This window comes from Pseudophryne corroboree, chromosome 2 (assembly GCF_028390025.1).
Source record: "Pseudophryne corroboree isolate aPseCor3 chromosome 2, aPseCor3.hap2, whole genome shotgun sequence".
Lineage (NCBI taxonomy): Eukaryota > Metazoa > Chordata > Amphibia > Anura > Myobatrachidae > Pseudophryne > Pseudophryne corroboree.
Window position 1 is genome coordinate 500,199,321 of NC_086445.1, and position 26,672 is coordinate 500,225,992.

A 26,672-nucleotide genomic window follows, 5' to 3' on the forward strand; every position below is an offset into this window, starting at 1 on the left:
AATACAGGATGAGTCTCCCATAACCAAATGTTTGGGACCAGAGGTATTTTAGATATCGGATTTTTTCATATTTTCTGAATATTTGCTTAACATAATGAGATATCTTGAGAATGGGACCCAGGTCTAATCACAGAATGTATTTATGTTTCATATACACCTTATACACACAGCCTGAAGGTAATTTTATACAAGATTTTTAATAATTGTGTGTATGAAACAAAGTTTGTGTACACTGAACCATAATGGGAGACTCAACCTGTAGATCAATTACAGTTACGAGAAAACCCAACACTGATCCCTTTTACTTGGATATCCTTAATGTTGTTGCATGATGAAATAAAAAATAGGATTTTAAATACCTACCGGAAAATCCTTTTCTCGTAGTCCATAAGGGATATTGGGGCAGATGTATTAACCTGGAGAAGGCATAAGGAAGTGATAAACCAGTGATATGTGCAAGGTGATAACGCACCAGCCAATCAGATCATAATTGTTAATTTACATATTGGAGCTGATTGGCTGGTGCCTTTATCACCTTGCACATATCACTGGTTTATCACTTCCTTATGCCTTCTCCAGGTTAATACATCTGCCCCATTGGGGACAGATTAGTACGATGGGGTATAGATGGGTCCAAAGGAGCCAGTGCACTTTAAATTTCGTCAACAGGGTGTGCTGCCTCCTCCTACAGGTCAGTAATAGGTAAAACAGTGCCTGAAGGAGAATGACATGCTTGAGAGAAGGAACATTACAACAAGAGGAGATTTACATACCAGCACACCAACATATAACTTAGCCAGCAACGCCTGGCAACAGCAGGAAACACAGAACAGAGAACCGGCAGAAAGTCACCGCACAGAGTCAGGTGTCCAATATCCCTTATGGACTACGAGAAAAGGATTTACCGGTAGGTATTTCAAATCCTATTTTCTCTAGCATCCATAAAGGATATTGGGGACGGATTAGTACGATGGGGATGTCCCAAAGTTTCCAGAATGGGCGGGAACGTGCAAAAACATCTGCAGCACCACCTGCCCAAACTGGATATCCTCTTTGGCCAGGGTATCAAACTTGTAGAACTTCACAAAGATGTTCTTCCCCGACCAGGTAGCAGCTTGGCATAGTTGTAGGGCCGAGACTCCACGGGCAGCCGCCCAGGAAGAGCCCACCGACCTGGTAGAGTGGGCCTTCAGAGACTGTGGAACAGGTAAGGCTGCAGTCACATAGGCCTGTTGGATAGTAAGCCTAATTCAACAAGCAATGGACTGCTTTGAAGCAGGGCAACCCTTTTTCCGCGCATCATAGAGCACAAACAAGGAATCCGTCTTTCTGATCCGAGCCGTCCTCTTGACAGACTATCAAGGCTCGCACTGTATCAAATGCCTCCGGAGGAGCAGAAGTGTCAGAACTGGACTGAATCACAATAGGTTGAAGTGAAACGCAGAGACCACCTTCGGCAGGAACTGCTGTCTAGCCCTGAGCTCCGCTCTGTTCTTGTAAAATACTAAGTACGGATTTTTCCACGACAAGGCCCCCAATTCTAACACACGCCTAGCAGAAGCCAGGGCCAGCAACATCACCGTTTTCTCCGTGAGGTACTTATCTTCTACTGTCGTCCAAGGTTCAAACCAGGAGGACTGTAGAAAGCGTAACAATACATCCAGATCCCAAGGTGCCGTAGGTGGCACGAATGGAGGTTGTATGTGAAGCGCCCCTTGCAAGAAGGTCTGAACTTCCGGCAAGAGAGCCAACTTCTTCTGGAAGAAGATGGAAAGAGCTGAAATCTGGAACTTAATGGATACCTGACGTATGCCTTTATCCACTCCAGCCTGCAGGAAACGTAGGAACTTTCCCAAGTGGAACTCCGCAGAGGGATATGTGCGTTCCTTGCACATTCCTCTCCGCCACATATGGTGATAGTGTTTTGATGTCACAGGTTTTCTGGCTTGCACCGTAGTGGCAATGACCTTCTTGGAAAGCCCTCTGTGAGCTAGGATGTTTAGATCAAATTCCATGCCGTCAAACGAAGCTGCCGTAAGTCCGGGTAGATGAACGGTCCTTGTTGAAGAAGATCCCTTCTTAGTGGTAGAGGCCAAGGGTCCTCTACGGACATGTTCAGAAGATCCGCGTACCACGCTCTTCGGAGCCAATCCAGGGCAATCAAGATTGCTCTCACTCTTTGATGCCTGATCCACTTGAGCACCCTTGGGATCAACGGAATCGGAGGAAACAGGTAGACCAGCTGGTAAGGCCAAGGCGATGTCAGCGCATCCACTGCACTCGCCTGAGGGTCCCTGGTTCGTGAACAATAGCAGCGAAGCTTCTTGTTGAGACGAGAGGCCATCAAGTCGATCTGTGGGCATCCCCACCTGTCGATGATCTGTTGAAACACCTGAGGACGTAGTCCCCACTCCCCCGGGTGGAGGTCGTGGCGACTCAGGAAGTCCGCTTCTCAGTTGTCCACTCCCAGAATGAAGATCGCAGACAGTGCTCTTTCTGCCCGGAGGAGTATTCTTGACGCTTCTCGCATGCAGGCCCTGCTTTTTGTCCCTCCTTGTCGATTGATGTACGCCACGGCCGTGGCGTTGTCCGACTGAACCTGGATCGCCCGATCCCGGAGTAGGGGGAGGCCTGAATTAGAGCATTGTAAATGGCCCGAAGTTTCAGGTTGTTGATCGGAAGAAGGGCCTCTTGGGCAGACCACCTGCCCTGGAACTGCGCCCCCTGGGTGACAGCTCCCCATCCTCTCAAACTCGCATCCGTCGTGAGAAGGATCCAATCCTGAATCCCAAAGCGTCAACCTTCCAGCAGGTTGGAAGACGGTAGCCACCACAGGAGGGAAATCCTGGCCTGGGGTGACAGCAGAATCATCCGGTGCTTCTGAAGATGGGAACCGGACCACTTGTTCAGGATGTCCAATTGGAACGGTCTTGCATGAAACCTTCTGAACTGAAATCGCCTCGTACGAGGCCACCATCTTTCCCAACAATTTTATGCAAAGATGAATGGAAACTCCAGCAGGTCGGAGCACCATGTTAACCAGTGAAGAGTTCTCACTTTTTCCTCTGGGAGGGACACTTTCTGTGCTACAGAATCCAGTAGCATCCCCAGAAACAGGAGCAGCTGAGACGGTTCCAGATGGGACTTCTGCAGGTTGAGGATCCACCCGTGGTGAGACAGAAGTTGGACAGTGCGATCTATATGGAGCAATAGAAGCTCCCTGGAACTCGCTTTTACCAGGAGACTGACCAGGTATGGAATTACGTTGACCCCCTGGACCCTGAGCTGAAACATAATTTCCGCCATCACCTTCGTGTACACCCTCGGAGCTGTAGACAGGCCGTAGTGTAACGCCTGAAACTGGTAGTGATCGTTCAGTAGGTCGAATTGCAGACAGGCCTGATGAGGAGGCCAAATTGGGATATGGAGGTAAGCATCCTTGATATCCAGGGACACTAGGAATTCCTGTTGTTCCAGGCCTGTGATCACCGCTCTCAAAGATTCCATCAAACCTTCAGGTAAGGATTAAAGGACTTCAGATTCAGAATGGGTCTCACAGACCCGTCTGGTTTTGGTACTACGAACAGACTGGAGTAGTAATCTTGTCCTCGTTGTTGTAGGGGTACTTAGTGTTCACGCTAGGCTGTGTTAGCAGGGCGCCGCGCCCTGCCCGATTTTTTAAGGGCAAAATCCACCCTGCCCTTTCTGCGGTGCCCTGCTAATACAGCCGCCCGCTTCCTGTCCTCCCAGTGTGTAAAGATGCTGTGCGCATATGCATGGCATCCATTCACGCTGTGGGACAGAGCTTTAGGGAAGCCCAGCACAGCCGTAGGTACTGGGCACAGTGACGCCACCAGCCTCCCCCTGTAATAACGTCTGCGAGCCGCACCGCCCACTTAAATGACGTTTCATGATCATGCCCCCTGATTTGCATGGCCACACCCCCTTTCCAGCGTTTTGTGCCCCCGCTGTCCAGCGCCCTGCCCTCTACATTTTCTAGAGGGAACACTAGTAATGGAACAATGACCTAGGACTAGACCAACTCGTTGATGGCCAGTAGCAGCGTACCTAGCATATTTTTCACAGCTGGTAAGCTTGATTTGAAAAATCATTGGGGAGGAACACCATCGAACTCCAGCTTGTAACCCTGAGAGATAAGGTCCCTTACCCAAGCATCTTGGCAGGAACCGTCCCAGATGTGGCTGTAGTGACGTAACAGAGCTTCCACCACGAGATCCCCTCGGGGAGGGTGGGCACCGTCATGCTGAAGTCTTTGCAGAAGCAGAATTGGTGCTCTGATCCTGAGATCCGGCAACGGCTGGTTTCTTAGGCTTACCTCTGGTGCCCGTAGCTGTACTGGAGGCCCCCCTGGCCCTAGATTGAAATCTAGAGGACTGAAAGGACTGAGTAGACAGTGGGTACGTCTAGCAGGCAGAGCTCCTGAAGGGAGAAACGTGGCTTTCCCAGCAGTAGCTTTGGAGATCCATGTGTCCAATTCACCTCCAAAGAGCCATTCACTTGTAAAGGGAAGAGATTCCACATTACGTTTGGAGTCAGCGTCAGCAATCCACTGACGCAACCATATGGCTCTGCGCACGGACACGGCCATAGCAGATGTCCTAGCATTAATATTGCCAATCTCTTTAAGGGAGTCAGAGGACTCTTGCCATGTCCTGAATGTGTTTTAGAAAAGTTATAGTAGTAACTAAGGTCATATCAGCCGAATTTGAGAAGCCCAGGAATGAATTGCATGCGTTATCCAGCAACCAGCAATGACTGGTCTTTGAGCTACACCTGCAGCAGTGTAGACAGATTTTAGAGTGGCCTCAATTTTCCTATCTGCCGGGTCCTTTACCATAAAGGAGCCCAGAGCAGGAAGTACCTTCTTTTTAGAAAGGCGAGAGACTGAGACATCCACTACTGGAAATTTTTCCCAGAATTTTCTGCCTTCAGGGGCAAAGAGGAATGTACAGTATGCAGAAACCGTTTGGACACCTGATATTTTTTATCTGGATTTTTCCAGGCTATTTTAAATAAGTCATCCAATTCCTTGGAATCAGGAAATGTGACTGTTAGTTTGTCTTGTGGGAGGAAAAATTACTGCTGAGTATTAGCATCCTCCAGGTGGAGCTTTAACACATCCTGAATAGCCAATATGAGGTGTTCAATACCTTGGGTAGGGGTGGAATCCCCACTTATGGGGTCCACATCATCCTTTATATCATCATCAGTATCTGTTAGGAGTGCAGGTAGAGCACGTTTTTGTGCACCTGTACCAGACAGGGGGGCTGTTTAGTAGTTAGACTTGCCATTGCTTGCTGCAGTTCCTGTGTTTTATTTGCATTTGCAGTGAGCTGAGATGACATATCAGACATCATAGTTTTGATAGCCCCCAACCAGGAGGGCTCTGGACTCTCCCCCACATTGTTATAGGCATTCTGAGATGACTGACTACACTGCTCACATGATATTGAGCCAGATAAACTAGGGGAGAATCTAGCATTACAAACACTGCATAACTTCTGTTTTACCATATTGAATAAGAAAAACAGGTACAATACACATACAATACAGCCTGAAATACAATACAAGCCTGTCCTATTGCATGTGAGAGGAGACACAGGAAAGAGGACACCAGCGCACCCAATGCTGCACAGTCCCAGTGAGGCTGTCAGCATTTTATATATGTAAACAACAGTGAGACTGTATTATGAAAACTCCTTCAGAGGGATGTTACTTGTGCACACTAAAGCGGCTCTCCCCCCTCTACACCCAGTACCAGTGATCCAGGGACTGTTATGGAGGAGCTGCTGAGGCTGCTGCTATTCAGAGGAAGGCACCAAAATGCAGCTGAGCCCGCTCTCATGTAGCTCCACCCCCCGCCATGGCGCCAGAGCTACTATTTTATATTTATACTGGCCATGTCTCCCTGTTTGTAGCCTCACATAAATGCTTGGTACAATATATTTTAGACAGTCAAGGAGGGACCCGTACGCCTCACCCGCGCTTCAGCCGCACAGTGAACCGGGGGACCCCCCTAGTGGGGTCCCTGGCGAGTACTCACCACAGATGATCACCTTCAGGCAGCGTTAGGGGTGTGCGGCGTGCTGCGGCAGTCAAGGCGCCATGCCCCGCTGAACAAACAGCCCCTCAGGACGGTGGTCCTGCAGCGGGGAAGCGGCTCTGCACCTCAAGAGGCCGGTGACCGCCCCCGCCCCCCCCCCCCCCAAGATGCAGGTATGCTGTTGCATACCCCCCCCCCCCCCCCCCAACTCCCATGATGCTAGAGAAATATGTAGTCTCCTTCCTAATGCAGTACGGCCTAGTACTTATGCAGTCACTGTACCTGGTATATGACTGAACATGTCCCATTTTATCCCAGTCACATAACTAATGCATATACAGATGTAGCCATGCTCATCTTTGATGCGATGCAACATGGCTTGCTGCATGGTGTGTCAGGCTGCTGACGATCGCTCCATTAATGAAGCGATCACCGGCTGCGAATAGTTGCAGCCTGGCAAGCCATGTAGCATGCCTTGATGCAACATGCCGCATTGAAGTAAGATGAGCATGGCTACGTAGATCTGTAGAACGAAAGACTCAGGCGTGGGTCACTCTTAAATTTAAATTCAATTCTACAAATTTACTTTTAATGTATTAGTTAAAATTCAAAAACTCAGTATCCAAATTGTTTATTCTCTGTTATATAGACACTGTCCTCTCATTCATGTGATTCTTCTCAGGGGAACGTAAAGTCTGAACTAAAATGACATAATAGAAGAAATATTTTTACTCTGTTTTTCAATCAGAAATTGTGTCATTGAACAAACCACAACGGTGAAATGCGCATCAGACCTGTTGATCTGGTCTGGGCATGGACCAGACCACCCACTGAGGCACCTGGTATCAATTCATTTGTTTTCTTACTTGCCGCCATTATTATTGGTATAAACTAATGTGCTGTTGAGTCAAACTGTTTAAACTTGGCATAATAACTGCAGTTTATCTCATTTAACACCTTTAAGTGGGACTCTTATTGAACCCTATACCATTTAGAGTCTGTGCTGCGATTTTCCTAATAGAAGTGGTCAAAAGGTCAACTTCAAAAGCAGATCTCACCATTTACTTCCTTCAGCCTAAGGGGGTCATTCCAACCTGATCGCATGCTAGGATTTTTTGCTGCGCTGCGATCAGGTCAGAAATGCGTATGCTCTGCAATGCGCAGGCGCGTCGTATGGGTACAAAGCGGATCGTTGCTGAGCGATGGATTTTACGAAGAATCCATTCGCATGGCCGATCACAAGGAGATTGACAGGAAGAGTGCGTTTGTGGGTGTCAACTGACCGTTTTCTGGGAGCGGTTGGAAAAACGCAGGCGTGTCGAAGCATTTGCAGGGCGGGTGTCTGACATCATTTCCGGGCAAGAACAGGCTGAAGTGATCGCAGCAGCTGAGTAAGTTCTGAGCTACTCAGAAACTGCACAAAACTTTTTTGTACCGCTCGGATGCACATGCGATCGCACACTTGCAAAGCGAACATGCACTGTGCTATCATTTTCCTGTTCTACTATTTCCTTTTGTATCCAAGGATAGTGAAGCCCGGGTAATATTACTACAACCGTGGTCCTTTTTTTTTTAATGCCTAGCTCACATAAAGAAGAATAAACAATCACACGGTCACGACTGATCTCTGATCACTAAATCGACAAATAGGCACATTCTGAAGACTTGTACCCCTTTCACACTGCCAAAAATCACCTGGGTTATTGCAAGTGAACGCACAGTAACCCGGGTTTTTGTGCAGTGTGAAAGGGGCCAGGGTGAAATCTCAGGTCGAGCAAGCTGGCATTTCAACCTGTGCAGGGTTAAACACGGGTCTGATTCGGGTTGCTGTGCGGTGTGAACGAGTTGCTGGGTCGTAGCGATCCGCTACCCATTAACACTACAGGAGCAGGCGGCGCTTGGAGATCATGTGATCTCCAAGCGCAACCTCCGCGCGTGACGTGGTGACATCGACATGGCAATATGCAGTGTCAGGGCAGCCAGTCTGAAAGGAGTCTCAATCGGGTTGCAACTGGGAAGGATCCCGTGCAGAAGTCCAGAATGCGACCCGCTAATTTTCTGGGTAATATATGGTGATAAATCATGAGATGAAATATTGTTAACACTCTCTGCTGCCCAAATGGCCATACTATTTAGGGTAATGCAAAACCTCAGTTTTGTTAAGGAAAACTTTGTTTTTATATCTGAAAACTGTTTAAGATAATAGAGACAAAGGGCGGGATGTAAAGAAGTCTGAGTCAGCTGGAGGTGCGGGTTTCCAGACAAACTTGGACGTTTTTTTAAAGCGGCAATCATGTTCAAAGCAAAACCATGCATTGTAAATGATTGCTACTTTAAAAGACGTCAGTTCAACCAGGAACCCACACCTGCAACCAACTCGGACTTCATTACATCCGGCCCACAGTCTCTAATAAGGAAATAGTTGCTAATGGAAGGAGGATCTTGTATTATTTAACATTTCAGATTCTTTATACATAATGACTAGAATATATGTGTACCGCCTCAATTCATTGCACACTCACACCAGCACATTACCACTATTTATCTTCCAGGCATATTAAGATAGAAAACAAGCAGCAGGTGTCTAAATAGCAATCTTTAATTTAAGGTCAACTGTCCTCATACTTACACTTCTGAACATTGTCGATGTCTGCAGGGCTCTGCAGGATCTTTGTTAGGCCTTCCAACAGCAGTGCTGCTCTGTGGTAACGATAAGCAATATCTTCTGTCTGCTGGAACATCTCGTCTAGTGCAGCAGACTGGACCTAGCACAGGAGAAGTCCAGAATCACATATAAATACTACATTTACCAAACTGCATGCAGGTTACAAAACTATACAACAATTTAGCCAACCAGGGGGTAAATTTACTAAGATGGGAGTTCTATTTAAGATGGGATGTTGCCCATAGCAACCAGATTCAACTTATCGTTCATTTAGCACCTTCTAGAAGATAATAGCTCGAATGTGATTGGTTGCTATGGGCAACATCCCTTCTTAAATAGAACTCCCATCTTAGTAAATTTACCCCCAGATCGGGAAGCAACAAAGAGTGTACAGATAGGACTTAGCAAATTTCACATCATGTTTCTTGTACGTCATATGTAAACAGATTGATTTTAAAAGGTGGAATTATATTTTATAAGGTAATAGGAATAATCTGTGCAGACTACAGATTGGTAGTATCACACACTGTGGTAAGCCCAGTGATGACATACCTATTATAATAAGGGATACATTAATGTTGCCATTAGAGATTGTTACTTTGGCCTATTTACACATGGTCCAAGAATTTGAGGGTAGCTTTAGCAGTTTGTGAAATAATCTAATTTATCTTTACATTGTGTGTTAGGTGTCATTTTATAGAACCAAAGTGCGTGCTGAATATTTGCCATAGTCTCATCTATTAGACCAGCTGCAATAACAAAATACTCTGACTTATAACATACAAGATCCGCCTGCTCACCATCTCCACAGCACAGTTGTACATTAATTTCTCTGCTGTGACGCTGTTAATCTCATCCACAAAACGCTGCTTGTCTGAGAAAAAGTGGTTCAGCTGCTCGGTCAGTTTCTTGCACATACTAATGCAGAACTTGTAGAGCTCATTCATGCTCTTCACCACTGGGAAAATGAAAGGGAAGTAATCACAGTGCCACAAGGAGAAATAGACCTCTTCATAGTAGCAAATCGGATATTTGAGAAGTAAATATTAATTTCAGAGAAACTTACCTTGCTTTACAGCACTTGAAGGGGTCAACTTCCCAGATTTGATTTGTGATTTGGCAAGTTGCAGGGAAGATGCCAGGAACTGAGCTGCTTTCATGTACAGCACCAGCTGCTCTACCTGTCTGGAAAACACAATAGCAGCCAGGTCACGCACTTGCCTCATCACTATATCATCAGGAGATACAGAACACATTGCAGCCACCAGATACCGAAGCACTCTGCAGGGTCGGAAAGGGGAGTAACTCACAGTACCCGCATGCTCACACAAATGAAACCTCAAAGGCTACATATCCCATAACTATATATCCCAGCATGCCCTGACACAGTTTTGCTGTCAGAGAATGCTAAAGCTGTGTTAGGGCATGCTGGGATGTGTAGTTTCTCAACAGCTGGAGGGCCGCAGTTTGGACATGCATGGCATACTGTGACCACCCCCCCACAAAGGATGTGCTTTCACAGGCTGCAGAGTACTCAAAGTGAAACAACAGCTAACAACGGCATGCAGTTAATTTGCCGGCTGTCGGGACACCGGCGGCCGGGATACCGACGTCAGAATCCCAACAGCTGACACCCCGGCGCACAAGAGCTATTCCCTCTAGTGGGTGTCCACGACACCCAGAGAGTGGGAATAGAACATGTGGCGAGCACAGTGAGCCACCAAGTCTACAAGGGGACTCTTTGTACTTACCTCGCTGCCGGCATTCTAGCGGGCGGGATGCTGCTGTCGGGATATTGACAGCTGGCATCCCGTCTGCCGGGAATACTTATGTATTCCCGTACAACATTAGAGATCTGCTTGAAAATGATCACCAAGCAAGCAGAGTGAATTGCTGTCCTTACCCCCACTCTTTGCTCAGCTGACTGATCTGATCCACCACCACGCTCTCCTGAATCTGGTAGAGGGACACGGCAGAGGTGCACAGGTCAGAAGTGCCACCCCGTGCTGCGGTCAGCTCCATCACGCACTCAGTGAATGCAAGCATAAGATTGAGGTGTCTGAGAGTGTCCGTGTGCTCCCTCTGCATTGGGAATAGAACAGAACAGGTATAGTCATAGTGCTTTCTTACAGCTTATTATATCATTCCCCTTAGATTGTAAGCATGTGAGCAGGGCCTTCCTACCACTATGACTGTTTGTTATTACCCAGTTTTGTCTTATCATTGTGTCCAGTTGTAAAGCACAATGGAATTTGCTGCGCTATGTAAGAAACTGTTAACAAATAATAAATTCATTCACTTTGTGTCTCTTTGACTAAAGGGTATGGGACAAACCTAGAAACCATATACAGGTTGAGTATCCCATATCCAAATATTCCGAAATACGGAATATTCCGAAATACGGACTTTTTTGAGTGAGAGTGAGATAGTGAAACCTTTGTTTTTTGATGGCTCAATGTACACAAACTTTGTTTAATACACAAAGTTATTAATAATATTGTATTAAATGACCTTCAGGCTGTGTATATAAGGTGTATATGAAACATAAATGAAGTGTGAATGTAGACACACTTTGTTTAATGCACAAAGTTATAAAAAATATTGGCTAAAATTACCTTCAGGCTGTGTATTTAGGGTGTATATGTAACATAAGTGCATTCTGTGCTTAGATTTAGGTCCCATCATCATAAGATCTCATTATGGTATCTAATTATTCCAAAATACGGAAAAATCCGATATCCAAAATACCTCTCGTCCCAAGCATTTTGGATAAGGGAGACTCAACCTGTATATCTATATATACCAGACGAACCAACATGAAAAATAACATTTCCACAAAAATACTGTAGTAATAAAGGAAAACCATAAAGGAAAATTACTTAGCTGAACCCAGCTTCCTAGCAAACTTGCAGCATAAAGAGCAAGCTATTAATATCTCATCAGCCATTTTCCGTAGAAAAGGCTAAAATAATAAGAATTTACTTACCGATAATTCTATTTCTCGGAGTCCGTAGTGGATGCTGGGGTTCCTGAAAGGACCATGGGGAATAGCGGCTCCGCAGGAGACAGGGCACAAAAAGTAAAGCTTTAGGATCAGGTGGTGTGCACTGGCTCCTCCCCCTATGACCCTCCTCCAAGCCTCAGTTAGGTACTGTGCCCGGACGAGCGTACACAATAAGGAAGGATTTATGAATCCCGGGTAAGACTCATACCAGCCACACCAATCACACTGTACAACCTGTGATCTGAACCCAGTTAACAGTATGATAACAGCGGAGCCTCTGAAAAGATGGCTCACAACAATAATAACCCGATTTTTGTAACTATGTACAAGTAATGCAGATAATCCGCACTTGGGATGGGCGCCCAGCATCCACTACGGACTCCGAGAAATAGAATTATCGGTAAGTAAATTCTTATTTTCTCTATCGTCCTAGTGGATGCTGGGGTTCCTGAAAGGACCATGGGGATTATACCAAAGCTCCCAAACGGGCGGGAGAGTGCGGATGACTCTGCAGCACCGAATGAGAGAACTCCAGGTCCTCCTTAGCCAGGGTATCAAATTTGTAGGATTTTACAAATGTGTTTGCCCCTGACTAAATAGCCGCTCGGCAAAGTTTTAAAGCCGAGACCCCTCGGGCAGCCGCCCAAGATGAGCCCACCTTCCTTGTGGAATGGGCATTTACATATTTTGGCTGTGGCAGGCCTGCCACAGAATGTGCAAGCTGAATTGTATTACACATCCAACTAGCAAAAGTCTGCTTAAAAGCAAGAGCACCCAGTTTGTTGGGTGCATACAGGATAACAGCAAGTCAGTTTTCCTGACTCCAGCCGTCCTGGAACCTATATTTTCAGGGCCCTGACCACATCTAGCAACTTGGAGTCCTCCAAGTCCCTAGTAGGCGCAAGACACCACAATAAGCTGGTTCAGGTGAAACACTGACACCACCTTAGGGAGAGAACTGGGGACGAGTCCGCAGCTCTGCCCTGTCCGAATGGACAAACAGATATGGGCTTTTTTGAGAAAAAAAACCACCAATTTGACACTCGCCTGGTCCAGGCCAGGTCCAAGAGCATGTTCACTTTTCATGTGAGATGCTTCAAATCCACAGATTTGACTGGTTTTAAACCAATGTGTTTTGAGGAATCCCAGAACTACGTTGAGATCCCACAGTGCCACTGGAGGCACAAAAGGGGGTTGTATATGCAATACTCCCTTGACAAACTTCTGGACTCCAGTAACTGAAGCCAATTCTTTCTGGAAGAAAAATCGACAGGGCCGAAATTTGAACCTTAAATGGACCCCAATTTGAGGCCCATAGACACTCCTGTTTGCAGGAAATGCAGGAATCGACCGAGTTGAAATTTCTTCGTGGGGCCTTCCTGGCCTCACACCACGCAACATATTTTCGCCACATGTGGTGATAATGTTGTGCGGTCACCTCCTTTCTGGCTTTGACCAGGGTAGGAATGACCTCTTCCTGAATGCCTTTTCCCTTAGGATCCGGCGTTCCACCGCCATGCCGTCAAACGCAGCTGCGGTAAGTCTTGGAACAGACCTGGTACTTGCTGAAACAAGTCCCTTCTTAGCGGCAGAGGCCATAAGTCCTCTGTGAGCATCTCTTGAAGTTCTGGGTACCAAGTCCTTCTTGGCCAATCCGGAGCCATGAGTATAGTTCTTACTCCTCTACGTCTTATAATTCTCAGTACCTTAGGTATGAAAAGCAGAGGATGGAACACATACACCGACTGGTACACCCACGGTGTTACCAGACCGTCCACAGCTATTGCCTGAGGGTCTCTTAACCTGGCGCAATACCTGTCCCGTTTTTTGTTCAGACGGGACGCCATCATGTCCACCTTTGGTAATTCCCAACGGTTTACAATTATGTGGAAAACTTCCCCATGAAGTTCCCACTCTGCCGGGTGGAGGTCGTGCCTACTGAGGAAGTCTGCTTCCCAGTTTCCATTCCCGGAATGAAACACTGCTGACAGTGCTATCACATGATTTTCCGCCCAGCGAAAAGTCCTTGCAGTTTTTGCCACTGCCCTCCTGCTTCTTGTGCCGCCCTGTCTATTTACGTGGGCGACTGCCGTGATGTTTTATCCCACTGGATCAATACCGGCTGACCTTGAAGCAGAGGTCTTGCTAAGCTTAGAGCATTATAAATTTACCCTTAGCTATATATATGTGGAGAAAAATCTCCAGACTTGATCACACTCCCTGGAAATTTTTTCCTTGTGTGACTGCTCCCCAGCCTCTCGGGCTGGCCTCCGTGGTCACCAACATCCAAAACTGAATGCCGAATCTGCGGCCCTCTAGAAGATGAGCACTCTGTAACCACCACAGGAGAGACACCCTTGTCCTTGGATATAGGGTTATCCGCTGATGCATCTGAAGATGCGATCCGGACCATTTGTCCAGCAGATCCCACTGAAAAGTTCTTGCATGAAATCTGCCGACTGGAATTGCTTCGAAGGAAGTCACCATTTTTTTTACCATGGCCCTTGTGCAATGATGCACTGATTTTAGGAGGTTCCTGACTAGCTCGGATAACTCCCTGGCTTTCTCTTCCGGGAGAAACACCTTTTTCTGGACTGTGTCCAGAATCATCCCTAAGCACAGGAGACTTGTTGTCGGGATCAGCTGCGATTTTGGAATATTTAGAATCCACCCCTGCTGTTGTAACAGTATCCGAGATAGTGCTACTCCGACCTCCAACTGTTCCCTGGACTTTGCCCTTATCAGGAGATCGTCCAAGTAAGGGATAATTAAGACGCCTTTTCTTCGAAGAAGAACCATCATTTCGGCCATTACCTTGGTAAAGACCCGGGGTGCCGTAGACAATCCAAACGGCAGCGTCTGAAACTGATAGTGACAGTTCTGTACCACGAACCTGAGGTACCCTTAGTGATAAGGGCAAATTTGGGACATGGATCCCGGTTCGTTATCACTGCTCTGAGTGACTCCATCTTGATTTGAACCTTTGTAAGTGTTCAAATTTTTTTAGATTTAGAATAAGTCTCACCTAGCCTTCTGGCTTCAGTACCACAATATAGTGTGGAATAATACCCCTTTTCTTGTTGTAGGAGGGGTAATTTAATTATCACCTGCTGGGAATACAGCTCGTGAATTTTTTCCCATACTGCCTCCTTGTCGGAGGGAGACCTTGGTAAAGCAGACTTCAGGAGCCTGCGCAGGGGAAACGTCTCGACATTCCAAACTGTACCCCTGGGATACTACTTGTAGGATCCAGGGGTCCTGTACGGTCTCAGCGTCATGCTGAGAGCTTGTCAGAAGCGGTGGAACGCTTCTGTTCCTGGGAATGGGCTGCCTGCTGCAGTCTTCTTCCCTTTCCTCTATCCCTGGGCAGATATGACTCTTATAGGGACGAAAGGACTGAAGCTGAAAAGACGGTGTCTTTTTCTGCAGAGATGTGACTTAGGGTAAAAACGGTGGATTTTCCAGCAGTTGCCGTGGCCACCAGGTCCGATGGACCGACCCCAAATAACTCCTTTTCCTTTATACGGCAATACACCTTTGTGCCGTTTGGAATCTGCATCACCTGACCACTGTCGTGTCCATAAACATCTTCTGGCAGATATGGACATCGCACTTACTCTTGATGCCAGAGTGCAAATATCCCTCTGTGCATCTCGCATATATAGAAATACATCCTTTAAATGCTCTATAGTCAATAAAATACTGTCCCTGTCAAGGGTATCAATATTTTTAGTCAGGGAATCCGACCAAGCCACCCCAGCTCTGCACATCCAGGCTGAGGCGATCGCTGGTCGCAGTATAACACCAGTATGTGTGTATATACTTTTTATGATATTTTTCCAGCCTCCTGTCAGCTGGCTCCTTGAGGACGGCCCTATCTATAGACGGTACCGCCACTTGTTCTGATAAGCGTGTGAGCGCCTTATCCACCCTAAGGGGTGTTTCCCAACGCGCCCTAACTTCTGGCGGGAAAGGGTATACCGCCCATATTTTCTATCGGGGGGAACCCACGCATCATCACACACTTCATTTAATTTATCTGATTCAGGAAAAACTACGGTAGTTTTTTCACATCCCACATAATACCCTCTTTTGTGGTACTTGTAGTATCAGAAATATGTAACACCTCCTTCATTGCCCTTAACGTGTGGCCCTAATAAGGAATACGTTTGTTTATTCACCGTCGACACTGGATTCAGTGTCCCTGTCTGTGTCTGTGTCGACCGACTAAAGTAAACGGGCGTTTTAAAACCCCTGACGGTGTTTTTGAGACGTCTGGACCGGTACTAATTGTTTGTCGGCCGTCTCATGTCGTCAACCGACCTTGGCGCGTGTTGACATTATCACGTAATTCCCTAAATAAGCCATCCATTCCGGTGTCGACTCCCTAGAGAGTGACATCACCATTACAGGCAATTGCTCCGCCTCCTCACCAACATCGTCCTCATACATGTCGACACACACGTACCGACACACAGCACACACACACAGGGAATGCTCTGATAGAGGACAGGACCCACTAGCCCTTTGGAGAGACAGAGGGAGAGTTTGCCAGCACACACCAAAAACGCTATAATTATATAGGGACAACCTTATATAAGTGTTTTCCCTTATAGCATCTTTTTTATATATTTCTAACGCCAAATTAGTGCCCCCCCTCTCTGTTTTAACCCTGTTTCTGTAGTGCAGTGCAGGGGAGAGCCTGGGAGCCTTCCCTCCAGCCTTTCTGTGAGGGAAAATGGCGCTGTGTGCTGAGGAGATAGGCCCCGCCCCTTTTTCGGCGGCATCGTCTCCCGCTCTTAACGGATTCTGGCAGGGGTTAAATATCTCCATATAGCCCCCGGAGGCTATATGTGAGGTATTTTTAGCCAAAAAAGGTTTTCATTTGCCTCCCAGGGCGCCCCCCTCCCAGCGCCCTGCACCCTCAGTGACTGCCGTGTGAAGTGTGCTGAGAGGAAAATGGCGCACAGCTGCAGTGCTGTGCGCTACCTTAAGAAGACTGAGGAGTCTTCTGCCGCCGATTCTGGACCTCTTCTCGTTTCAGCATCTGCAAGGGGGCCGGCGGCGAGGCTCCGGTGACCATCCAGGCTGTACCTGTGATCGTCCCTCTGGAGCTAATGTCCAGTAGCCAAGAAGCCAATCCATCCTGCACGCAGGTGAGTTCACTTCTTCTCCCCTAAGTCCCTCGTTGCAGATATCCTGTTGCCAGCAGGACTCACTGTAAAATAAAAAACCTAAGCTAAACTTTTCTAAGCAGCTCTTTAGGAGAGCCACCTAGATTGCACCCTTCTCGGCCGGGCACAAAAATCTAACTGAGGCTTGGAGGAGGGTCATAGGGGGAGGAGCCAGTGCACACCACCTGATCCTAAAGCTTTACTTTTTGTGCCCTGTCTCCTGCGGAGCCGCTATTCCCCATGGTCCTTTCAGGAACCCCAGCATCCACTAGGACGATAGAGAAATAGGGTTACTGCGATATTAAATTTTTATCTTCAATATATAAAATTCTGATAGATTCATAAAATATATAGCCTCTGTCCCCCGGACTTGTTTTTACATTTTGCTGCCTCAGAGTCTTAATTTGCTGTTGATTGAAGTAGGTGTGTTTGGCACAGAATGAAGCATCATGCCAAATAAACATTTATGTATCAGAACAAAAAAATAATCTAGGAATTAAGTACTTATATGATTATCGCCCTTGTAATTGCCTTTGCAGATTTCCAATACATTACCAAAAATAATTCAAGAAATGAGTGGCTCATCTGTACATTATGAGACAGTATGTCAAATACTGGGGCAGATGTATTAACTAAGAGAAGGCATAATGAAGTGATAAACCAGTGATAAATGCAAGGTGATAAAGGCACCAGCCAATTAGCTTCAATATGTAAATTAACAGTAAGGAGCTGATTGGCTGGTGCGTTAATCACCTTGCACTTATCACTGGTTTAATCACTTCCTTACGCCTTCTCCAGGTAAATACATCTGCCCCACTGTACCTCAGTGTGGGGAGGAAGTTTGTTTTGAAAAAACACTAACATAAAGCGCCATAAGTGGCTTAAAAAATAAATAAGAATTTACTTACCGATAATTCTATTTCTCGGAGTCCGTAGTGGATGCTGGGGTTCCTGAAAGGACCATGGGGAATAGCGGCTCCGCAGGAGACAGGGCACAAAAAGTAAAGCTTTAGGATCAGGTGGTGTGCACTGGCTCCTCCCCCTATGACCCTCCTCCAAGCCTCAGTTAGGATACTGTGCCCGGACGAGCGTACACAATAAGGAAGGATTTATGAATCCCGGGTAAGACTCATACCAGCCACACCAATCACACTGTACAACCTGTGATCTGAACCCAGTTAACAGTATGATAACAGCGGAGCCTCTGAAAAGATGGCTCACAACAAATAATAACCCGATGTTTGTAACTATGTACAAGTAATGCAGATAATCCGCACTTGGGATGGGCGCCCAGCATCCACTACGGACTCCGAGAAATAGAATTATCGGTAAGTAAATTCTTATTTTCTCTATCGTCCTAGTGGATGCTGGGGTTCCTGAAAGGACCATGGGGATTATACCAAAGCTCCCAAACGGGCGGGAGAGTGCGGATGACTCTGCAGCACCGAATGAGAGAACTCCAGGTCCTCCTTAGCCAGGGTATCAAATTTGTAGGATTTTACAAACGTGTTTGCCCCTGACTAAATAGCCGCTCGGCAAAGTTGTAAAGCCGAGACCCCTCGGGCAGCCGCCCAAGATGAGCCCACCTTCCTTGTGGAATGGGCATTTACATATTTTGGCTGTGGCAGGCCTGCCACAGAATGTGCAAGCTGAATTGTATTACACATCCAACTAGCAAAAGTCTGCTTAGAAGCAAGAGCACCCAGTTTGTTGGGTGCATACAGGATAACAGCAAGTCAGTTTTCCTGACTCCAGCCGTCCTGGAACCTATATTTTCAGGGCCCTGACCACATCTAGCAACTTGGAGTCCTCCAAGTCCCTAGTAGGCGCAAGACACCACAATAAGCTGGTTCAGGTGAAACACTGACACCACCTTAGGGAGAGAACTGGGGACGAGTCCGCAGCTCTGCCCTGTCCGAATGGACAAACAGATATGGGCTTTTTTGAGAAAAAAAACCCACCAATTTGACACTCGCCTGGTCCAGGCCAGGTCCAAGAGCATGTTCACTTTTCATGTGAGATGCTTCAAATCCACAGATTTGACTGGTTTTAAACCAATGTGTTTTGAGGAATCCCAGAACTACGTTGAGATCCCACAGTGCCACTGGAGGCACAAAAGGGGGTTGTATATGCAATACTCCCTTGACAAACTTCTGGACTTCAGGAACTGAAGCCAATTCTTTCTGGAAGAAAAATCGACAGGGCCGAAATTTGAACCTTAATGGACCCCAATTTGAGGCCCATAGACACTCCTGTTTGCAGGAAATGCAGGAATCGACCGAGTTGAAATTTCTTCGTGGGGCCTTCCTGGCCTCACACCACGCAACATATTTTCGCCACATGTGGTGATAATGTTGTGCGGTCACCTCCTTTCTGGCTTTGACCAGGGTAGGAATGACCTCTTCCTGAATGCCTTTTCCCTTAGGATCCGGCGTTCCACCGCCATGCCGTCAAACGCAGCCGCGGTAAGTCTTGGAACAGACATGGTACTTGCTGAAACAAGTCCCTTCTTAGCGGCAGAGGCCATAAGTCCTCTGTGAGCATCTCTTGAAGTTCCGGGTACCAAGTCCTTCTTGGCCAATCCGGAGCCATGAGTATAGTTCTTACTCCTCTATGTCTTATAATTCTCAGTACCTTAGGTATGAAAAGCAGAGGATGGAACACATACACCGACTGGTACACCCACGGTGTTACCAGAACGTCCACAGCTATTGCCTGAGGGTCTCTTAACCTGGCGCAATACCTGTCCCGTTTTTTGTTCAGACGGGACGCCATCATGTCCACCTTTGGTAATTCCCAACGGTTTACAATCATGTGGAAAACTTCCCCATGAAGTTCCCACTCTGCCGGGTGGAGGTCGTGCCTACTGAGGAAGTCTGCTTCCCAGTTTCCATTCCCGGAATGAAACACTGCTGACAGTGCCATCACATGATTTTCCGCCCAGCGAAAAGTCCTTGCAGTTTTTGCCACTGCCCTCCTGCTTCTTGTGCCGCCCTGTCTATTTACGTGGGCGACTGCCGTGATGTTTTATCCCACTGGATCAATACCGGCTGACCTTGAAGCAGAGGTCTTGCTAAGCTTAGAGCATTGTAAATTGCCCTTAGCTCCAGTATATTTATGTGGAGAAAAATCTCCAGACTTGATCACACTCCCTGGAAATTTTTTCCTTGTGTGACTGCTCCCCAGCCTCTCGGGCTGGCCTCCATGGTCACCAACATCCAAAACTGAATGCCGAATCTGCGGCCCTCTAGAAGATGAGCACTCTGTAACCACCACAGGAGAGACACCCTTGTCCTTGGATATAGGGTTATCCGCTGATGCATCTGAAGATGCGATCCGGACCATTTGTCCAGCAGATCCCACTGAAAAGTTCTTGCATGAAATCTGCCGACTGGAATTGCTTCGAAGGAAGTCACCATTTTTTTACCATGGCCCTTGTGCAATGATGCACTGATTTTAGGAGGTTCCTGACTAGCTCGGATAACTCCCTGGCTTTCTCTTCCGGGAGAAACACCTTTTTCTGGACTGTGTCCAGAATCATCCCTAAGCACAGGAGACTTGTTGTCGGGATCAGCTGCGATTTTGGAATATTTAGAATCCACCCCTGCTGTTGTAACAGTATCCGAGATAGTGCTACTCCGACCTCCAACTGTTCCCTGGACTTTGCCCTTATCAGGAGATCGTCCAAGTAAGGGATAATTAAGACGCCTTTTCTTCGAAGAAGAACCATCATTTCGGCCATTACCTTGGTAAAGACCCGGGGTGCCGTGGACAATCCAAACGGCAGCGTCTGAAACTGATAGTGACAGTTCTGTACCACGAACCTGAGGTACCCTTAGTGATAAGGGCAAATTTGGGACATGGAGGTAAGCATCCCTGATGTCTCGGGACACCATATAGTCCCCTTCTTCCCGGTTCGTTAACACTGCTCTGAGTGACTCCATCTTGATTTGAACCTTTGTAAGTGTTCAAATTTTTTTTTTTTTTTTTAGATTTAGAATAGGTCTCACCTAGCCTTCTGGCTTCAGTACCACAATATAGTGTGGAATAATACCCCATTTCTTGTTGTAGGAGGGGTAATTTAATTATCACCTGCTGGGAATACAGCTCGTGAATTGTTTCCCATACTGCCTCCTTGTCGGAGGGAGACCTTGGTAAAGCAGACTTCAGGAGCCTGCGCAGGGGAAACGTCTCGACATTCCAATCTGTACCCCTGGGATACTACTTGTAGGATCCAGGGGTCCTGTACGGTCTCAGCGTCATGCTGAGAGCTTGTCAGAAGCGGTGGAACGCTTCTGTTCCTGGGAATGGGCTGCCTGCTGCAGTCTTCTTCCCTTTCCTCTATCCCTGGGCAGATATGACTCTTATAGGGACGAAAGGACTGAAGCTGAAAAGACGGTGTCTTTTTCTGCAGAGATGTGACTTAGGGTAAAAACGGTGGATTTTCCAGCAGTTGCCGTGGCCACCAGGTCCGATGGACCGACCCCAAATAACTCCTTTTCCTTTATACGGCAATACACCTTTGTGCCGTTTGGAATCTGCATCACCTGACCACTGTCGTGTCCATAAACATCTTCTGGCAGATATGGACATCGCACTTACTCTTGATGCCAGAGTGCAAATATCCCTCTGTGCATCTCGCATATATAGAAATGCATCCTTAAATGCTCTATAGTCAATAAAATACTGTCCCTGTCAAGGGTATCAATATTTTTAGTCAGGGAATCCGACCAAGCCACCCCAGCTCTGCACATCCAGGCTGAGGCGATCGCTGGTCGCAGTATAACACCAGTATGTGTGTATATACTTTTTATGATATTTTCCAGCCTCCTGTCAGCTGGCTCCTTGAGGACGGCCCTATCTATAGACGGTACCGCCACTTGTTCTGATAAGCGTGTGAGCGCCTTATCCACCCTAAGGGGTGTTTCCCAACGCGCCCTAACTTCTGGAGGGAAAGGGTATACCGCCCATATTTTCTATCGGGGGGAACCCACGCATCATCACACACTTCATTTAATTTATCTGATTCAGGAAAAACTACGGTAGTTTTTTCACATCCCACATAATACCCTCTTTTGTGGTACTTGTAGTATCAGAAATATGTAACACCTCCTTCATTGCCCTTAACGTGTGGCCCTAATAAGGAATACGTTTGTTTATTCACCGTCGACACTGGATTCAGTGTCCCTGTCTGTGTCTGTGTCGACCGACTAAAGTAAACGGGCGTTTTAAAACCCCTGACGGTGTTTTTGAGACGTCTGGACCGGTACTAATTGTTTGTCGGCCGTCTCATGTCGTCAACCGACCTTGGCGCGTGTTGACATTATCACGTAATTCCCTAAATAAGCCATCCATTCCGGTGTCGACTCCCTAGAGAGTGACATCACCATTACAGGCAATTGCTCCGCCTCCTCACCAACATCGTCCTCATACATGTCGACACACACGTACCGACACACAGCACACACACAGGGAATGCTCTGATAGAGGACAGGACCTACTAGCCCTTTGGAGAGACAGAGGGAGAGTTTGCCAGCACACACCAAAAACGCTATAATTATATAGGGACAACCTTATATAAGTGTTTTCCCTTATAGCATCTTTTTTATATATTTCTAACGCCAAATTAGTGCCCCCCCTCTCTGTTTTAACCCTGTTTCTGTAGTGCAGTGCAGGGGAGAGCCTGGGAGCCTTCCCTCCAGCCTTTCTGTGAGGGAAAATGGCGCTGTGTGCTGAGGAGATAGGCCCCGCCCCTTTTTCGGCGGCCTCGTCTCCCGCTCTTAACGGATTCTGGCAGGGGTTAAATATCTCCATATAGCCCCCGGAGGCTATATGTGAGGTATTTTTAGCCAAAAATAGGTTTTCATTGCCTCCCAGGGCGCCCCCCTCCCAGCGCCCTGCACCCTCAGTGACTGCCGTGTGAAGTGTGCTGAGAGGAAATGGCGCACAGCTGCAGTGCTGTGCGCTACCTTAAGAAGACTGAGGAGTCTTCATGCCGCCGATTCTGGACCTTCTTCTTGTTTCAGCATCTGCAAGGGGGCCGGCGGCGAGGCTCCGGTGACCATCCAGGCTGTACCTGTGATCGTCCCTCTGGAGCTAATGTCCAGTAGCCAAAGAAGCCAATCCATCCTGCACGCAGGTGAGTTCACTTCTTCTCCCCTAAGTCCCTCGTTGCAGTGATCCTGTTGCCAGCAGGACTCACTGTAAAATAAAAAACCTAAGCTAAACTTTTCTAAGCAGCTCTTTAGGAGAGCCACCTAGATTGCACCCTTCTCGGCCGGGCACAAAAATCTAACTGAGGCTTGGAGGAGGGTCATAGGGGGAGGAGCCAGTGCACACCACCTGATCCTAAAGCTTTACTTTTTGTGCCCTGTCTCCTGCGGAGCCGCTATTCCCCATGGTCCTTTCAGGAACCCCAGCATCCACTAGGACGATAGAGAAAAATAGATTACATATGGCCCATTCAAGAGCCCTGACATTAATCCAGCTGGAAACCTTTTGAATAAACAAGGAAGGGACATCATACATTCTCAAAGTAATAGCTGCAATGGTGCCAGAGCAAGTCCTGAGTTATTTTTCCTAAAAAAATTACGATTTTAGGAAAAAAACAGACTTGCTCTGGGGGTGCTTGAAAAAAGAAACAAGCGCGTCTCATTTTCTCTCCTTTAACTAAACTGAATAGGAAAACCCAGCGGTTGCGGGAAAACGTCCATGCCGCTTTTTTTTTTTTTTTTAAATCTCCGATGCTCAATTAAATTTTCCCCTTAGTGTTGCCAGTGTCAGTGCTAGGATTTACCAAGCCATAAAATCCTAGTGGGGAACTTATTCGTTTACTTAATTTTTCTAATTTTTGTTTAATGTTTTATGTGTGAATGCATTTTATAGTTTTATAGATTGTTTCGGATGGTTTGTTCTACATTATTGTAGGCAGACATATCTAGCACTCCCTGTTTCTGTTTTATGGTTGTTGCTAGGAATGCCGCTTTGTCTGCTTATAATTTATATTTGCTATTTTATAACTGCCAGTGTTTACTGTATGCCTCGGAGTGCTCCTTAATTGTTACCTACTGTTAAAAAGCTAACTAGTAGTTTGGGTTCCTTAGTCCTTTAAGTTAAAAGTTGTTACTTGATATTCAGGGCTACTGCATTACAAACCAAATGGCAGACCTCTAATTATTATTCATTGTACTGAGAAAGAAAACAAATAAATTTTCTACTTAAATACTGCAGAGGTCACACATTTCATTTACCTCCATCAGAGTTTCCTCAGGTAGTTCAGGGGCCTCAAATGTGATGAAGTCTTCCAGGCTTGGGGGGGATGTGCCGTAAGACATATATTTAAAGCATGGTGCTGCATCGGCGCTGGGAGGAGATGAGCCCATGTGAACTCCAGACGGTGACCCCATGTACACACGACCACTTGTGGAGCAGAGAGAGCCACCAGAGCTGTTGGAGCCAACTGTATATGACAAAGCACACAAGTATTATAGTCTGGGGAAGGAAAGGTGGGGAGGAGATAATATAATGTATATGAAATCGAATATATATATATATATATATATATATATATATATATATATATATATATATATATATATATATATATATATATATATATATATATATATATATATATAAACTGAAACTGAAGGGAGGCAGGTCAGGGGAAATTTAAGGAAAAATTACTTCACAGAAAGGTCAGTGGAAAAGTGGAATAGCCTCGCATTAGCTGTGGTAGAGGCTAAAAGAGTACAGCAATTTAATCATGCTTGGGATAGACATATCAATATCCTTACAAAGAATGAGGTTCAAAAAGGGTTGAGATACAGACATACATATGCACAGATATACATAAACACATATACACAGACAGACATACATACAGATGTGTCCTCTTACATCTTTGCTCCCTGCGCTACAAGGCGCACGGAGCAAAGCTGCTCGTGCGTCTTTTTACTTTACCTTGCGTCTGAGACGCATCTTGCATACCAACGGCGGTCCTACACCTTATTAGCTAATAAAATCATTGTATTTCAATCACTCACATTATGAGATAATAGTAAATTGTGAAAGCATTACCTGAAGTGGCTCGAGTCCTCATCATCATATGCGAGCAGGTGGGAGGAGTAGCACTGTTGGGAGGAGACCCTACTGTAAACATCACAGCTCTGGAACCCACAGTGGGGACTGTGAGGGCACTTCCTGTAGCACCAGCAGGGACTGAAAATAAGTTTATATTACACTTAACGTGCTGAACTATTATAAAGCAACCTGTCACATTACATTAATAAACTCGTATTTCATTTATCATCTATTTTATTTGCCTGAACATATAAAGGGAGGGTATTAAAGTGAATTTAACCTTCACAGAAACAGTTCTAGACATCTGCAGAGATTTCAACACAATAAAGCGAAATGGGGAACTACAGTAAACAGATGTAATATTAAGTTACAGATCGCAATACACAAAGACATAAAGAAAACATTCAATTCTTTATTATGGATACAACATTGCAACAATACAGAGAAAGTATAGATTACCTGTATCCATGGGGCGCTCAGAGTTCAGACTGTCTGTGCTTCCCTGGTAATGTTGTCCTCCTAGTATAGCTCTCCCTGTCTGATCGGACAGCTTCCCTGCACTCACAGACCTGACAAAGAGAGCATGATTCATTACTGCTCACTGTAATGTAATGCTCTAGCCACCTAAATGACTGCACTAGCTTTTATTTATTAGACAGGATAGAAAAATAACACTCTTGTATCTGGCCCCACATGTCCAGCTGCTCTGAAAGCATTATACCAGAATTAAGACAGCATTTCAGAAATCAACACTCATCACCCATTACTTATATGTGTGTAGCATTGAAAAGTGGTGTATACAATTAGACAATCAAGTAGTTAGACATGGTAAAATCCAGACCTTACTGATATAGCATTATGTAATTACATAAAGAAACTTTTTGAAAGAACAACAAGAAGGAAGCAAGCAGGGGAGGTGCTTCCACAACATTGCTGATACTTTAAAAAAAAGCACAATTGAGGATATGTATCTAGAACTAATTGCAAGTGTTACTTTATTATTAAAGATTCATTTACTGTATAAGATAAGTATCACGTTATATACGGTCAACAATCTTTATATTATTTTAGTGGAAGTTGTGCTCTGTTAATACACATTTTAGGTGAAAATATCTACGATTCAGTATTTCAGTTGTCTTCATGTACACGAGACAACACATTCACATCAAAGAACACAAGTATTCTAATTCGTCTCTTTACTATTGTGTGTATTAATTACTGAAATGTCCACTAGATGGCAGCAAATTACTTATCACTAGGCAAACAGCAACATAAGAATCTTAACAATGAAAACCCCCAAAAATGGCTAGAATACATATGAAAACTATATATAAAGAAATATATTGCATGTGAAAAGTTTGAACTTTTCAGCTTTTTTAACTAAAAAATGTATGTCACAATTCTGATTACAAAGACCTGTGCTCCTCATTTGCACAACTGTTTCCATGTGATTCTAAGGAGCAAATTTGGCAGTCACAGGGGGTGATCCCGCCCTGCGACAGCCTCTGCCTTTCAATCAGGCAGAGGCAATCGCACCAGTGGAAGCTGTGCTTTCGCATCTCACTGGGTCCTACTGGGTGCGCACGCACAGTGTGGCCGCTGCACGTGTTCACTCCAGAAAGGGCTTCAGACTGATCGCTGCAGTTGCAGCGATCGGGTCTGAATTATGCCCATAGACTGCTA

At 46.0% G+C, this 26,672-nt stretch overlaps 1 protein-coding gene across 4 annotated transcripts in view; it reads right to left on the minus strand.

The window, feature by feature from the left end:
* ULK2 (unc-51 like autophagy activating kinase 2) overlaps window positions 1-26,672 on the minus strand; it is a 194,424-nt gene that overhangs the window by 9,205 nt on the left and 158,547 nt on the right. For all 4 annotated transcript variants that reach the window (XM_063954005.1, XM_063954004.1, XM_063954007.1 and 1 more), the window contains 7 exons: window positions 25,449-25,558; window positions 24,987-25,127; window positions 24,158-24,366; window positions 10,633-10,811; window positions 9,796-9,914; window positions 9,530-9,687; window positions 8,694-8,829 (listed from right to left, as the gene is read on the minus strand). In XM_063954005.1, coding sequence (XP_063810075.1) covers window positions 8,694-8,829; window positions 9,530-9,687; window positions 9,796-9,914; window positions 10,633-10,811; window positions 24,158-24,366; window positions 24,987-25,127; window positions 25,449-25,558 — 1,052 coding nt within the window. The remainder of the gene's footprint in view (window positions 1-8,693; window positions 8,830-9,529; window positions 9,688-9,795; window positions 9,915-10,632; window positions 10,812-24,157; window positions 24,367-24,986; window positions 25,128-25,448; window positions 25,559-26,672) is intronic.